Below are 15,178 nucleotides of genomic sequence, written 5' to 3'. Positions count from 1 at the left end.
ATGCACACGTTATTATTAATAATAATTTAAAAAAAAATTGATTAATACATTTCAAAAAATATCTTTTCATTAATTTTCATTTTGTATTTGTAATCATCTCTCGACCCCCACTTTGGGAACCCTTGCCTTAAGGCACAGTCCATTGTTAACAGTGACAGATAGATTTAGATAGGCTTATTCTATAGCTATCGATGGCAATGTCAGTCTGTCGGTCAGTTAGTTGGTCTATCCCACTTTGGCTCAAACTGAAATATCTCTACAACTATTGGATGGCTTGCCATAACATTTAGCATAGCCATTCATATTCTCCAGAGGATGACTAAGGACTTTAAAAAACCCCTAACTCATCTTCTTGTGAAACTGGCAGGTCGACAATTATGTTTCCTGTTAACCTGATGGATTGACAAAAGATAATTTTACTCATATTCATGGTCCCCAGAGGATAAATCCTAGACTGAATTCATCACAGTCACATTCCCTTAAGAACCAGCATTTGTTTTTCATGTTTTATTCTGTAAAATGTGGCATATTTACTAACATAAATGTTCTCCATAGGATAAATTGTAACAGCTTTGATCCACTGACCTCTCATGTAGCACCGACATCTAATTATGTCTAATAAGTTGGTCATCGTGCTAATGTTAGCATGCGTTCATGCTAAACAAGGACGATAACATATGTAGGTATTCTTCTTTCGCCTGTCCTGCCTTGTGATGATAGATGCTCCCTCCCTCTGTACTTTGCTGCTAATGACTGGAGTGTACTGTTTCTCTGTTGGCACAGGATGCACTCCATTGAACATGATCCTCTCTCCCCTGTGAGCCCACTACACCCAGCGTAATTCATCCTGATACTGGTTCTGCTCTGGTGTGATTTTATGCACATTTCTCAACGTGCCAAAGATTTGTCAATGAGCCATAATTGAATTAGATGGAGCACTCTTGTGCTTTTTGGTCTTTTTAATTAGTCTTGTTATATCAAAGGACACACTGGAGGTGACAGCGTGTTTGTGTACCTGTGTGTGTACCTGTGTGTACCTGTGTGTGTACCTGTGTGTGTGTGTGTGTGTGTGTGTGTGTGTGTGTGTGTGTGTGTGTGTGTGTGTGTGTGTGTGTGTGTGTGTGTGTGTGTGTGTGTGTGTGTGTGTGTGTGTGTGTGTGTGTGTGTGTGTGTGTGTGTGTGTGTGTGTGTGTGTGTGTGTGTGTGTGTGTGTGTGTGTGTGTGCCCATCATCTGTGATCTCCAATGATTCACTCAAGCACTGTGAACACTGTTGTAATGGTGTTTCCGCAGCATATTGATTTCACGATGAGCAGACGATGTCTTTGTAGGATTACTCGAGAGAAGGGAAATTAGATGTTATCTCAAAACAACAGAAGATGAGGAATCATATGGTAAGTTATCTGATTTTGGAAATGATGTCAAGCTGTCAGAATCACTGATACACAGATGGTATTTGTGCTACTAGCCTCATCGTGTTGCGGACAAGGGTGATTACCGCAGAAATGCTGTAACTAGTTAATCAAGTGCAAGATGGGAAAGAAAAATATAGATTTTAATTTAAATTGCAAATAGTAGCTTCAAATTATGCAGGGTGGGAGATAGCCTGAAGGTTAGATCAAGGCCTTTAATCCCCTGTTGTCCCAGTAAACCTCCTCTGTGGCCACTATAGAAACCAGTTTGTGTTGCATATTTCAAACTGCAAGAAGAAGAAGAATATAGCCTAAGTCGCGTGCTTCGCCTTCATGTAGAAATATTACCACAGATAGTGTGCTTTAAGTGACCAGCCAGCATTTCCACTTGGCTGCTTTCTCTGATGCCACCTGAACAGAATTCATAGGAGCCTTCAAGCTCCTCATACATAATGTATCGCTGAAGGTCTGCTCAGTTTTCATGTCCTCCTAATTCATTTCACAAAGAGAGAGAGAGAGAGCATACAGAGCACACAGCTTGTTTCAAATGTGTCAAATCAGGAATCATCACTTCATCACTGACGGCTCCTGTCGCTGTCATGTTGCTCTTTGTTTGGCATGGCTCTTTATTAAGCCAATACATATTGATCCACATGATCTAGGATTATTCTAGTTTCACTCTGTCAGAAGAAAGGTCCTGATTTCATAAGGAATGCTATGGGTCCAATAGCTTGTTTTCTATTATCATTATTTATGATCATTAATGTTATTAACTGCTTTCACATATGTGATGTCCTCCTTGACTCTGTGTTTTAAGCCTGAATGTTGATTGTCTGTTGACATATTTCTATTAATTACTTCATGCTCACTTGTACTTCTAAATATGCTGTTTAAAAAATAAATCACTGAGTACAATTCCAGTAATGTGCTAGTCTCACCCCCCCCCCCCCCCCCCCCCCCCCCCTCCAGAGATTGAAATGTAATTAAATGAACATAACAGGGTAATCCAGCAGCACTTTGCATGCTTTTTGTCTTCACGGCACAGAGACAGAAACTGATATGTATTAGTTAAATGCACAGTGACACGGCACTGGCCTTGCCCTTCATTTTTTATGTGGCCGTGCCTTATTTCTTTTGTGGCATGATTTGATGTGCAGTGATTGTCTTTTGTTTCTCTTTTGCTCAGAGCATACAATCACTCGTGAAAATCAATCCAAACATAGCCCGCTCTTCTGTTTCTCAAAACGTAGCCTTCTGCTGACCTCAATAAATCGACCAGTGAGCGTTAAACATTTCAGTTAGTGCCCTCAAAGTGGCCTTTCCACAAACAGTCCTTAACTAAAGGGGGGCACCGAGAGCTCTGTGTGTGTGTGTGTGTGTGTGTGTGTGTGTGTGTGTGTGTGTGTGTGTGTGTGTGTGTGTGTGTGTGTGTGTGTGTGTGTGTGTGTGTGTGTGTGTGTGTGTGTGTGTGTGTGTGTGTGTGTGTGTGTGTGTGTGTGTGTGTGTGTGTGTGTGTGTGTGTGTGTGTGTGTGTGTGTGTGTGTGTGTGTGTGTGTGTGTGTGTGTGTGTGTGTGAGCATTGTAGTAACCATTATTGAAGCCCATTGCCCATTACTAATGATTTTACTTGATGTTATTTTAAGGGAAGGGATCCTGTTGAGTCTGCCATTTATATTGATGCCAGCTGAAAGGTGAAAGCGAAAAAGTCAAGGGTTATTGCTCTAAAGATGACGATGTTGTCCAGCACTCAAATATCCTGTGTGTACTGGAATGGCACCATCTTTTGTACCAGAGGATAAACCAAATTGGCTTTGGTGATCCATTCACTTTTTCTCTAGCACCACCATGTGGGTTTGAGTTATACATTTGAACAATTATTGGATGGATTGTCGTTACATTTAGTGTGCACATTCATGTTCCGATCAGGAATTATTTTGTTTCTGGAGCTATTATTAGGTCATATTTCAAATTGCCCTATCATTTTGTTTCTCAATAAATACTCTATAATGATTTCTCTATCATAACTTAGCTCTGCTTTAGCGGTAATAAGCTAATGTTAGCATGGTAAAGCATTTGAAACTGTCTGGTTCGGGGTTGGTTCGGTTTAGCCCCCTGCGACCATGATGGGATATCCCAGCATGCACCAGGCAAGGGCTCTCTCTATTCCCCAGTATCTTATTGTAACATGTAGCTTTTCCTGTTTTTAATCTCTACTGAGGAACTGTTCTGCTTCGCTGCTTTCCCTCAGATTCAGTCATCTCCAGTGTCCTCTGCTCTCATGTAGCAGATATTATCTTATCTCAATTTGTAATCCCAACGTTGCACAAAAGCAGTGAAGAAATTAGATCTCTGTTTTCTCTATTCAATCACCTTTTAGCACCTGCTCCTTTACAGGGGCAGGTGCCTTTGAAGGGGCAGGTGCTTGAGAGAAACAAAGGGGTCTAAAGACTTAGAGCCAAGAAGGTCCCCCCCCCCCCAACCCCCCATTAACAAGTTAAACATTGATTGATTGAACAAGTTGAAGTTTAAACAAAAGGTTATGTGTCTTACAGGAGGAAAAGGAAAAGTTAATTGCCAAAACTCAATTAAATTTAGTTTTTTGTTATAGTATGCTTAACATGGTAATCTAATAATCTGGACACAGGGTTAAATGAAACACATTTGCTCGGCCACTCTGTATTTGTATGGACCTTCAAGCAAGAAAATAAGATTTACAACCGATTTTTGAAAAATAAATTAGCCATGCAACTTTCTGTATTCAAGATATTAAAATGGAACAGAATAATGCACACAAGCTCAGTGAACTAATTGCAAGGATAATCATTTTTAACACAACCTCGTAGCAAAACCAAATATGCATAGATAACCAAATGTGTTTTTTCAATCAGCTTCTCTGTCAAAATATATTCAGTAGCCTCTTTTTCATTCCATTAGACTCCTCAGTGTATTTTCAATAACAAACAATCCAGTTTTGTGTTGCCTTATGGAAAAAATATTGAATTACATTTCTTATATTGTGTAAAATATATTTCCTCAAACGACAGTATGCTTGTTTATTAAATAACACTTTTTTCACATTAAAGCGTTATGTCACTTTCGCTTTATCTGACCAACTTCGGTCCCGATAAAGCGAGAGTGACAAATATTTATGCTTTCTTGTCCTGAGTGCAGCCTTGTTTTCCTGCATCTGGCTGTATGGATATCAGTGTGGGGGTGGAGGCATTTGAAAGGCTTGGGGGGGGAAAGCGGTGAGACGAGTGAGAAGGAGAGAGGGAGGTCTTTTGGCCACTTGTGGCCTTCACAAGCCGGGCACAAATCATGGAGGGACATGGCAATCTGAGTGACAGATGAACAATGCTCCCATTTTCCAGCCCCCTGCGAACAGGCCCATCCATCACGGGAGGGGAGATTAATTCAATCCATCAGCTTTTTGTCTCCTTGGGCCCCCTAATGCCACCTGATATTGCTCAAGGGGGACTTATAAATGTTTGTGGATTTGATCTGAGCCCGCTTGCTTGACACCAAATTAAAACATTACTCTTTACTTTTAGCAGTATGGGTATTGCCAACAGCCTGCCATCATTCTGATGAATTATTCTGAACAGGAAAATTGTTGCCAAAGGCAGCAAACAATAAAAATAAACTTGAGTTTGAAAAGTGAGAAGAGCGCAGGATGGTGGTTACAGAAAAGGACCAGGAAACAAATGTCAAATCATATGCCTTTTATGCTACATGTATAATTAAGGCACGCAATATGCAAAGGAGCTTCATTCAATGAGCAATACAGATAACTTTAACACATGTGCAGGCAGTTCTCTCAACTAAAGAATGGTAGTTCTAAATATCTACACAAAAAACAAGGAGAACCATTTGGTGGTGTTTCGGCACATATCCACGGATTCTCTTAATTATCCCAACATTTTATTTTTGCATCTTTGGCAAAGTTATTCTTTAAGGTACAAACTGATCTTGGAGCAAAATGTAAGCTGGTAAAGTCGAGTCAAATACAGAGTTTACAGTGTGCATATCTGCAGGTCTGTCAAATTAGGTGGAGCATGGCACCAACACAATGTTAGTGATGACCTCTAGTGGCCATTCCCAAAACTCAACACTATGTCCAGAAAATTGTTTTACAGAGAAGCCATTTACAGAACCTTGTTTTCCCATTTAAACATCCAGCCTAATCATGGAGGTCCAGGTAAAACACTGGCGTCATCAATATGACACTTAACAGCTTTCCATTTACATTAATGGACATTCTGCTTGCACTTCCTTGCCAGATCATTTGGATTTAAATGGAACAAAGAACAAACATCAAAGTATAGCAGACATACAGACATACAGCCTCACAGACAGTCCAAGGAATAAAGATACAATTACATAATCACAACATGAAACTGCTTGAGAATAGTTCGTATATACAAAATAACTTTATTTTTAAGCATTATTTCCCTTCTGATGCTGATAGTGAATCCTGCCTCCTCTCCAGAAACACATGTAATAGGACATGCTCAGAGATCCCACAACCGACACCAGCAGGACGGACACTACCAGAACAATTTTCCACACCGCTAAGTCTCCCTCTCCTGACCCTGAGAGAAAACAAACAGAAAAACACTCAGTGAATGTAGTCTGGAAAGTGCAGGTTTAACAAAAATGACTTTGATGGTGTGGTTTATAGATGCTCTGCTGCTACTAGCCTACCGTCTTCCGTCAAGGCATATGGATCTGGAGTAGTTGGCACATTCAAGTCCTCCACTGTCCCCAACTCAACCTCTCCTGGTGGGTACTGGGTCCAAACAGAGTCCTTTTCTGGTTGATATTGGTCATACGTGTCTTCATACTGTGGACTGTCGTCAGGGATCATCCACTGGCTCTGGATGTACTGAGGAATGACTGTAAATGCAGCAATTTCAGCAGGTTCCTCCACAAATTAAAAACCTGACCAAATGTATCAAATCCTCTGCTTAAAGAAGAAAATGATGTTCTGCTTACCTGACTGGGCAGTAGATGAGGCCAAAAGAGCCACGAACACAAGATTAAGAACCAACATGACTGTGCTTACTGCTGCTGGGATTCCCTTTTGCCCTTTATGTGGCCACTTGATCTGAAGAATAGGGATCAGCTGTGGCCTCCTGAATCAATCAAGATAAATCACTGCAGCTGGGCTCTTAATTTGCCTGGTCTGCGGTGCCGATGGGTGCTTCAATTTCATTGGTTAAACCGCCCTCTTTCATCTGAAAGTGAGGTAGGTTGGTCAGGAAGCGGAAAGTGTGGCTGCACAAAGAGCACGTTGTTGTGCTGCCACTTGTATCACAGATAGGTGTTTTCACTGAAAGGCCCTGAAGCAGACTAGATTATGCTTCAATGTGTTTTCACAAACATAAGAGTGTCAATCATTATGTTATCACAGATGCAAATTGGATCTGCTCTTACTTGTCAATATTCGTATTGTAGGAGAGGATGAACCTCAGGATTAAAACACAAAGCTTGTCATAGATCATTTATTTCACAACAGATTTTTTTTCTCCAGCATGTCAGAAGTTGTTACATAATAGGAACACTTGAAGTCCATTGTAACAAGCAGTGCTTCAGTTTTCAACAGCTGCTTTCACTTTTGAAAAAAATAATCTTCACATTTTGAAATATAACAGCACACGGAAAACAAAAATGAGGTCGGATTTTGTCTTAGTTAAGGCTGAAGATGTGACTCATAACACCGCCTTCCGAACACACTGCCACATAAGAAAATGTTCAGAAACCTTTACAATACAAAAGTTGTGTACATTCTGAAATGTTAAATTGACTATGGATGTATAGATTTTTACATGGGATACACTAATGTGCTTCTTATAGCATGAAAAGTATCATTAATAGAAAACGTTGCCAAACGAGTGGTTGCATTATATTTAAATGTCACAGTTACAGGCCCATCATGACACTTTAAATGTGTACACTTTGGGGTCTTTGTTGTATACATGTCTGCTGTTTCTGCTATTACAAGTCGAATTGCCTCACTTGAAAAACATCTATGCCCTTAAACAAAGTAAAGTAAGGTCTGTGCTTGAGTGAACATCCAATATTGCCATACTGGAGCTTTGAGCATTTGTTTCAATGTTTAAAAACAGCGATAGAAAGTATCATGCATTGTGAACCGATCTGGTTATTAAATATTAAACATGTTCACAACTTTTCAGCACATCTCTCCGTGACAAAGTGAACCACATCTTTCATAATAAAGATAATGGGATGTGACACAAACACACTTAACACAATTATTGCTATATGGTACACTACAGTTGTAAAGTTGGCAATTATAACCATTCCTAATACAGCATGTTCCTCTTGGTGACAGCTTATCCAAATATCCAGCTACCTTCACTTTCAGATTTTCCTTTTTATTTCACAACATAACTTTTGTAAGATATTCACTTGCATAGCTCAGCGTGAGATACAGTGTTTGACTTGGCTCCTCAAAGAAAATAAATGAATAACACAAACATACAGTGTTGGTTCATTCTAAAAGAATCCCTTAAACCCTTTTCTGCGTAGCTACAGCACTGACCTTCACAAGTATTTGAGGAAATCAGCACTAGATGTATTGCACATGTTCTAAATGAAAGTAGTCTTACATTAGTGATAGGTGTGGCAAACATTTCCCAGACAAAATAAGTTTTGCATCAATTTCGTTTAGCTTCAGACTAACATTTTGTTTAGTATTAGTGAGAAATAAATCAAGTACTTGTGAAGTTCAAATGTAATGTTACTAAAAGTATGCTTAGTTTAAGAAAACCATATATCATTTAGAATAATATAGATTGTAAAAAATGCTCCCAGTGCAAACTTTGGCTCTCATGACCAACGACAAGGTGAATGAAACGATGAAAAGTCAGAAAACACTCTTCAAAGTAACAGTAAGGTTTGTTTTCAGAAAGAAATAAAAAAACAGTCATATATAAACTTTATGTAAGAAAAGCATAAGAGTGATCTTATGGCAAACTGGCTTTTTTTTTTTTGGCATGGCGTTACAGTACTACAGAAAAACAGCTCGTGAGGATTTGTGTTTAATGTCCTTAACATCTGGACATGAGGCGAGAACTCTAAACCATGAGGACAACTGTGGAGGATTTGTCTGTGAGGAAGATCACAACCATATAACCGCACACTGTACCCCTGCCGGAGAATAATATATAACGCAGGGTTTTAACTGTGAATATTTAAACATAATTCATACTGTAAATATATTGGTGTCGCTATCCAGATTGCCCTGAGAGGTTAAAATCAAGGTTCCCAAAGATGTTCATGGAGCTGGACTTCACCTTTAAAACCGTTACATACTTATATCTTGAAAATATAGTTTATTATGTATTTCTTTGACTAACTGTGGAGTATTGCTCTCTGAAATGATTCTTCACACGTCTTCTTTAGTGCTTGGATCGCCAGTATGTCGACAGGATCAGTCCTTATTCGTGCTTCTCTTCCTCATTGTAGACCTTCCGAATGCTCGCGTCAAGCAGGTAATCCACTCCCCTAAAGGGCACAGAAAGTGGAAACATTGTTATGTTGGACATATAATACAACATTTTCCAAATAATTTCATAAAAGCAGAAGAGATGTCTTAACATTGTACTGTGTTTCTACTGTGCTGCTGTTCCGTGTTTGTGGCACCACAACTTGACTGAACCTGCCATTGGTGGTAAGACCGACATCCTTTTTTTACTACTTGATAATGAAAGTGAGTGCGAGTGTCTTTTAAAAATGTTCGTAGCTCTTAAATCATAACGTGTACATATGCAACATATTTAAAAATGTGGTACCATCCAACTTTCCATTAACACGTGACCCTGTAGCCTACCGAAAAAAAGATGGGATTTTTATGGTTCGGTATTGAAGTCTTCCATTGCAAGTAGCTTAATTATAATCAAGGAGAATTCTTTACAAAAACGATTTGATATCATTTTATTTTTGAATATTTTCAGAGGCAGATTACTACATTTTACATTTTACCTTTTAAATCTAACAAATTGAGCAAGATTCCATGCAGAGAAACAAAGGTGTGCCAACCTGTCAATAGGAGAGATGATGAAGGGGATTGTGGACAGGCCTATAGCCGTGGTGGTCCACTTGCGGACAGGCAGGGGCAACTTGGTGGTTTTCCCCAGCAGGTGCAGTGACGCAGCACACACACGGTTAATGGTGAAGCCCGGGATGATGACAGAGGCGAGGGCCTGCCACACGAACGTGTCGACCACAGCCACCGCTACCCGCGTCGTCTTCCCTGGGTTATCCCCGTGGGCCTTCAGGGACAGATTCAAAATAAGAAAGTGAGGAAAGTCCCAGCTATCACAATGATGTTTCAATACAGTAGGTTCACAAAATCATATAATAATTGCATTCATACATTTCTAGTTTCTGTTTCTGTCAATGCCCCACAGGACGCCTTAGATCAATATTGTAGTTAATTGACCAATAATGAAGATAACATATACAAAATGATCGTCTCACCACAGCGGCTTTCTTCCCTTTGTCCACAGCATCAGCAGTAACGTATACAGTGGCCACCGCATAGCTGCCCCACACGAAACTCTTCGGCACTAGAGCACGGAAAGCCTCCCCGACTTCATTGGCATAGCCTGTGGACAAATACACAAGTGGAGATATGACTTAAACCTTTTTAGTCTCCTTGAATACATCATAGCCTTAGTTAGCGACCCCTAACACGAGACAAAATGCTATTTGAATAGCAAATGGACATTGCTGTAGATACATTTCTTTATCCAGAGTTACTTTGGCCCTGATAATCGTGTAATGCAAATCTATTAACATGAAAGCCCTAGGTTCTTTACATTCATACAAAGAAAGGCCATTCTGAGTAACAGGGCAGTGCATTAATACTCTACGCTACATTTTCAGTGGAGTCTCACACCTAGGAGCGCTCATGATGTGAAATTGTAGCTCCTCCAAAGCCCTGCCCCTTTCATATATATATCATGAAATATAAAGTTGTCTAATAAACTTGAACTTTATCTCTGACACTGTGGCAGTGGAACAGAGAGAACCGTTTGGGGAAATGAAGTAATACCCATTCCACAAGGTTTGAATAGTTAAAGTGCACCGATTAAGACGTCACCATGCCCCAAAGAACAAGAATAACTCCAGTCACACAGGAATATTATCTTGGGTTTGATGACTCCGCTATCAGAGCGCAGTAAAGTCAGATGCTGCTGCTGCTGTCTCCATCTGTGGTGCTGCTGTCATACCTGAGGCAAGCACTGTGCAAAGACTGCTGCTATTTGTGCTGAAAAAACTAAGTGACAGCCAGTGAAACCCTGATGGTGACACTTTTACACGGCTTCTTTTATTCTCTGATTAAAGCAATCAAATCAAAATCAGGTTCAGATAAGTGGATTATCAGAGGATACACACAAGATTGTTATCTTAGGCGTCCGTCAATGATTATAATCACTGTACTCTGTGGTTTAGCAAAGTCCGGATGATATACATCTCTCACATCATTATTAGGTGCTTGAAATGTGTCACTTTCAGCTCTATCCCTTCAGTCGTAACGTTCTGCCACAGTCCTGGCCTGACGTTACCATACAGAGTCCCATTGACTTCCATGCAAAGTTATATTCAAATATAGGGAGAGGACTTGTATCTGCAGATGCTCTGAGCTGAGGTGTTATTGGTTCATTCATGTTTACTATGATTTTAAAAAGGGTTTAATGCTGTAATTGCAATTGCATTTTTTACACATGTTAAGATACTGAAGTACATTAGCTTAACACACTTAAAAGAAATGACATGAATGGCAAACAGTTTTCTCTTGTTTATATAAGATATGAATAAGAGATGCCTGAGTGAATCACGCTTCCACAGCTTCACAAAGAGAAAAACCTCGCATTACAGCTTTGTTTTTCCAATTGACTTTAAGAATTAGTCAAAGAGTACATCAAACTCTTTAACCTTGAAATGTAATCGTTGTCAGTAAAGTTGAGGACTAAGCAGTACCCAACATGTGTTATAAACTACAAACTCAGCCCTGCCTAAAACCACAGAAGCTTATTTGAGCCATTTGGTGACTCAGGAGAGAGAACATGTACCGGTATACATCACAACAGCAATCACAGGTGCAACAACAGCTAGGCTCAATAGGCCTAGCTGTTGCTCATTTCCCTAAATGCTGGTAAAAGGCTTTTACACACAGGACATTTTGACATCAAAGCGGTCACAGTGTTTCAGTTTCAGGATCATTGTACTGTGTGCACGCTGACTCACTGCCATGACTTACTAGGATACTTGAATAGATCTGAGCCATTGTTGCTACGCTTTTTCCAAATATGACAAGTCCTAATGTTAGGCCTTCAAAAAAAAGCTGGCGGATAGAATAAGACAACTTTATGAAACTTGCTCATAGCTCTAGACCGCTTTACCTTTAAAACTGCAGCACTGAAAATGTCAGCAGCAGCTAAATCTGGAGCTCCAGAAGCACCTGTTTGCATAAGGTGATAAGAGGTATAATAAAACATGATAACAAGGCGAGGCGAGATAAATTATCTTGCAGTATAGCACTCGGGTAATAATAAAATCTGCCATGCCCCAGCACAATAGGCTGGGGTCCAATTCTGACCTGAGCAAAGGCTTCAGATGACTCTTTGTGATTCACTGTTTGCCCTTCACAGCCAGGCATGATGGTGGAGAGTGTGTGGGGCTGCTCAATTCATCGTATTTTAATCGCAATTACGATTATGGCTTGCAACAATTACGAAAACAACGTAATCGAAATAAAACGATTATCTTTTTATTATTATTACTTTTTTATTTCCAGTTGAATTGTACTTAAAGTTCAGGGTAATCAACTGTTAAAAACATACTGTTCAAATGTTTTTCTCCAATAAATGGATGTTTTCAAAGTAAATGGATAATCGTTTTTAATAATCGTGATATCAATTATTGACCCAAATAATCGAGAATCGAGATTATGATTTTTGCCATAATGGAGCAGCCCTAGTGTGGGGTAATGTTCACCATTAAAGTAGACGTAAAGGAATTAAAAGAGATCAGGAAATAAGAGGACAAATCCTATTGATGACTAATGTAATCATCCTCCCTGACACAATGTTTGAGTTTGCCCAACTGTCGCATGTGTCTCAAATACATTATTAGATCCATTTCACTGGTGGGGGAATGTCAGCGTGTTGAATACAAAAGTGAATATGATTTGTTCCCAAACAAGACAGGTACTGATCTCCTTAGGACAGGCAGCTCATACAATGAATGTGTTCTTTGGCTTTTCCTTCCCACTCAGTTAGAGCAAGTTCCTGCTTTAAGACTAAATCCAGTCTTTGTTGCATAATCACTATCTCAGTTTTTTCCCACAGCAGTAAAAAATTCTCTTTTCCAGACTTGCAGAAGAGTTTCTGGGAATCAAATGCTGCAAAGGAATTATTCACAGCAAACGTGTGTACAGATGCATGAAATGTGGGAAATCATTCCGAAGAGGAGTATATAAAATACATAGTATAATATTAATGTAAAATAATTATTTTTATTTTATATATCTTGAAGTACAAGAGGAAATCTGACAACCCCTGAGAACGGAAATGCTTTTCATCCATGAGTTGCACCATTGTTTTCACATTTTAATGTTAAACTCAAAACATGGCTAAATACAAACTGAAAAACACATACATATTGTAGGACTGCTTTTAAATCGCTGTCAATATGCTTCTCAAAGGAGATGTTTAACTGAACAGGCAGGAACATTAGGGCAACTGATTATGGTTTTTTGAATTGTAAAAAAAGATTGTCATGACATAACATGGTCAGTGCAGGAGATTAAAGCATGTTCACCAGGAGGACTGCATGTACAGTGACAACTGCTGCAGTTTGACTTCCCTTCAGACCTTTTTTCACTGCACCTTTCTCAGCTAACAGCTCATTGGGTGATAGTGTAACCAATGTCATTAATGTCCCTTGACCCTTGTGTTTCAATTAGAGTAGCACAGCAGGGGAAACAGGAAGTAAATTCTGCCTGCCTTATTTATCAGTCTGTTCATGCCTACGGGCGTCTCAGTGTGGTTGTGACTCATTGTTTTAACTTGCAGAACAACCTTGATTGAGAAAGACCTGAGACACAACTCCAAAGCTAACAGTTCAAAAGCAGCTGAATATAGTTTGGAAACAAAGCACCAACAACGACATTGTAGTCCATTATTGGACGCTGTCCATGTTTGTCCAGTGGACACAAAATGACCTCGCTATAAATAGACATTTTACCAGCGAAGCTAACTTTTAGCTAGCTAGCATGCAGCTCCAGGGTCATGACGGCTCCAGTGAGTTGTTACAGTCGGAAATACAGTGAACGAAGACGCCACACCTGTATACAAACACGTCAATACATACCTAAGAAGCGGACCCATGTGTCGCGATAAATGTCGACCGTTTTGCTTGTTTTTTCTTCAATAGGATCCATGCTTTCTTTCTTTTACTCCATCCCCCAGTGCTGTAAAACATACACTAGCAGTGTGAGCGTAGCCGACACACGACAGGGACAGTGAAGGGGGCGTGGTCTTCACACAGCATCCTGCAGAGAAGTCCCAACACAGGGCGGAGGCAGACATGTCTTTCGGGTTCTTTACTTTATTTATCATTTAAATTGTATACTCTGACTTGTCAGCACATGACATGACCTACAAGGCAAACATATTTAGTATTACATTGAAAGAGATACTGGTTATTTTACAAATTTAGTTTTTGCAAACAAATCATATAATCAAATGTTTTCATATTCAGACGGTTAAGGTTGGGGTCAGGGTTTCCGACCGGAAAACAGACATGTCATGTGTTTGATCAGCCTACATCAGCTGTTAAGGTACGTTTATTTGCATAATGGTGGAAACACTAAATAAATATATAAAAACTGAATGAATATGTTCTCAATTAACAACTGGAAGAAATATGAAAATACCAATTTTGTTTTTTGTATAATTACCATAATCAAAGTACCGTTATGGGCAACTCTCAGGGGACTTACATGTCCTAGTCTGCATTTGTTTATGCTCCACATTCCTAACATGGTTCTAAATTACATTCCCACAATCAGGGTACTGTTCCAGTAGTAGAGGACTGGCTGGTTTCTGTGGCTCTGGGCAAAATGTATAGAAGCTGCTATCAGTGGTCTCCTGCTGGGCTCTTACATGATGGGAGATCAACAAACAAAGTGCACAGGGGGTCAACGTGTATGAGCCCACAGTTCAATGTTGTCCTGGGGCCCTGCATGAAAGCGTGGGCCCTGTATGAAAGCGTTCTAGAGCAGTGGTGTAGCAGCTGAAATGAAAATTTAGGAGCCAGCAATGCCCAAAGCAGAAAGATCGACGAAAAAGTGAAGCATTAAAACATGATGTAATATAAATAAAGACATGTTGAATATGTCACCGCTTACTGTTTTTAAAAAAAAATGATTATAGCCTACTGTAGTTTCATCTTAAATGTCAGAAAGACAACAATTAAGCAGATGTATAATCAATAAATAAGAGAAGATCAAATGACACATTATTCCACTAGTTATGCCTGCTTAAAAACTGACTTGCTGGTTTCCCACAGAATATCTGGATTACTAATAGGAACAGGATTATTGCATTTTTGCTAATTACAGTCATGCCACATAATATGATGTTATAATTGATATTTTTCACATTTGGCTATCTATAAACGATCGTACCGAACACCCAATAGAAAACGAGCATGCTGATTGACAGTCAAACG

General features: G+C 39.5%; 1 protein-coding gene across 1 annotated transcript; it reads right to left on the bottom strand.

The window, feature by feature from the left end:
- Window positions 1-6,901: 6,901 nt before the first annotated feature.
- mtfp1 (mitochondrial fission process 1) lies at window positions 6,902-13,999 on the bottom strand. Its single transcript, XM_034095977.2, has 4 exons — window positions 13,817-13,999; window positions 9,917-10,044; window positions 9,476-9,708; window positions 6,902-8,941 (listed from the first exon to the last, which is right to left on the bottom strand). Exons 1-4 carry the CDS (start codon window positions 13,884-13,886, stop codon window positions 8,875-8,877), a joined length of 498 nt encoding a protein of 165 aa, XP_033951868.1. The 5' UTR covers window positions 13,887-13,999; the 3' UTR covers window positions 6,902-8,874.
- Between the last annotated feature and the right edge of the window lie 1,179 nt (window positions 14,000-15,178).

Source organism: Pseudochaenichthys georgianus, chromosome 12 (assembly GCF_902827115.2).
Source record: "Pseudochaenichthys georgianus chromosome 12, fPseGeo1.2, whole genome shotgun sequence".
Taxonomy (NCBI): domain Eukaryota; kingdom Metazoa; phylum Chordata; class Actinopteri; order Perciformes; family Channichthyidae; genus Pseudochaenichthys; species Pseudochaenichthys georgianus.
Note: the sequence above shows the minus strand (reverse complement) of the source record. Positions and strands in the feature narration are given on the sequence as shown.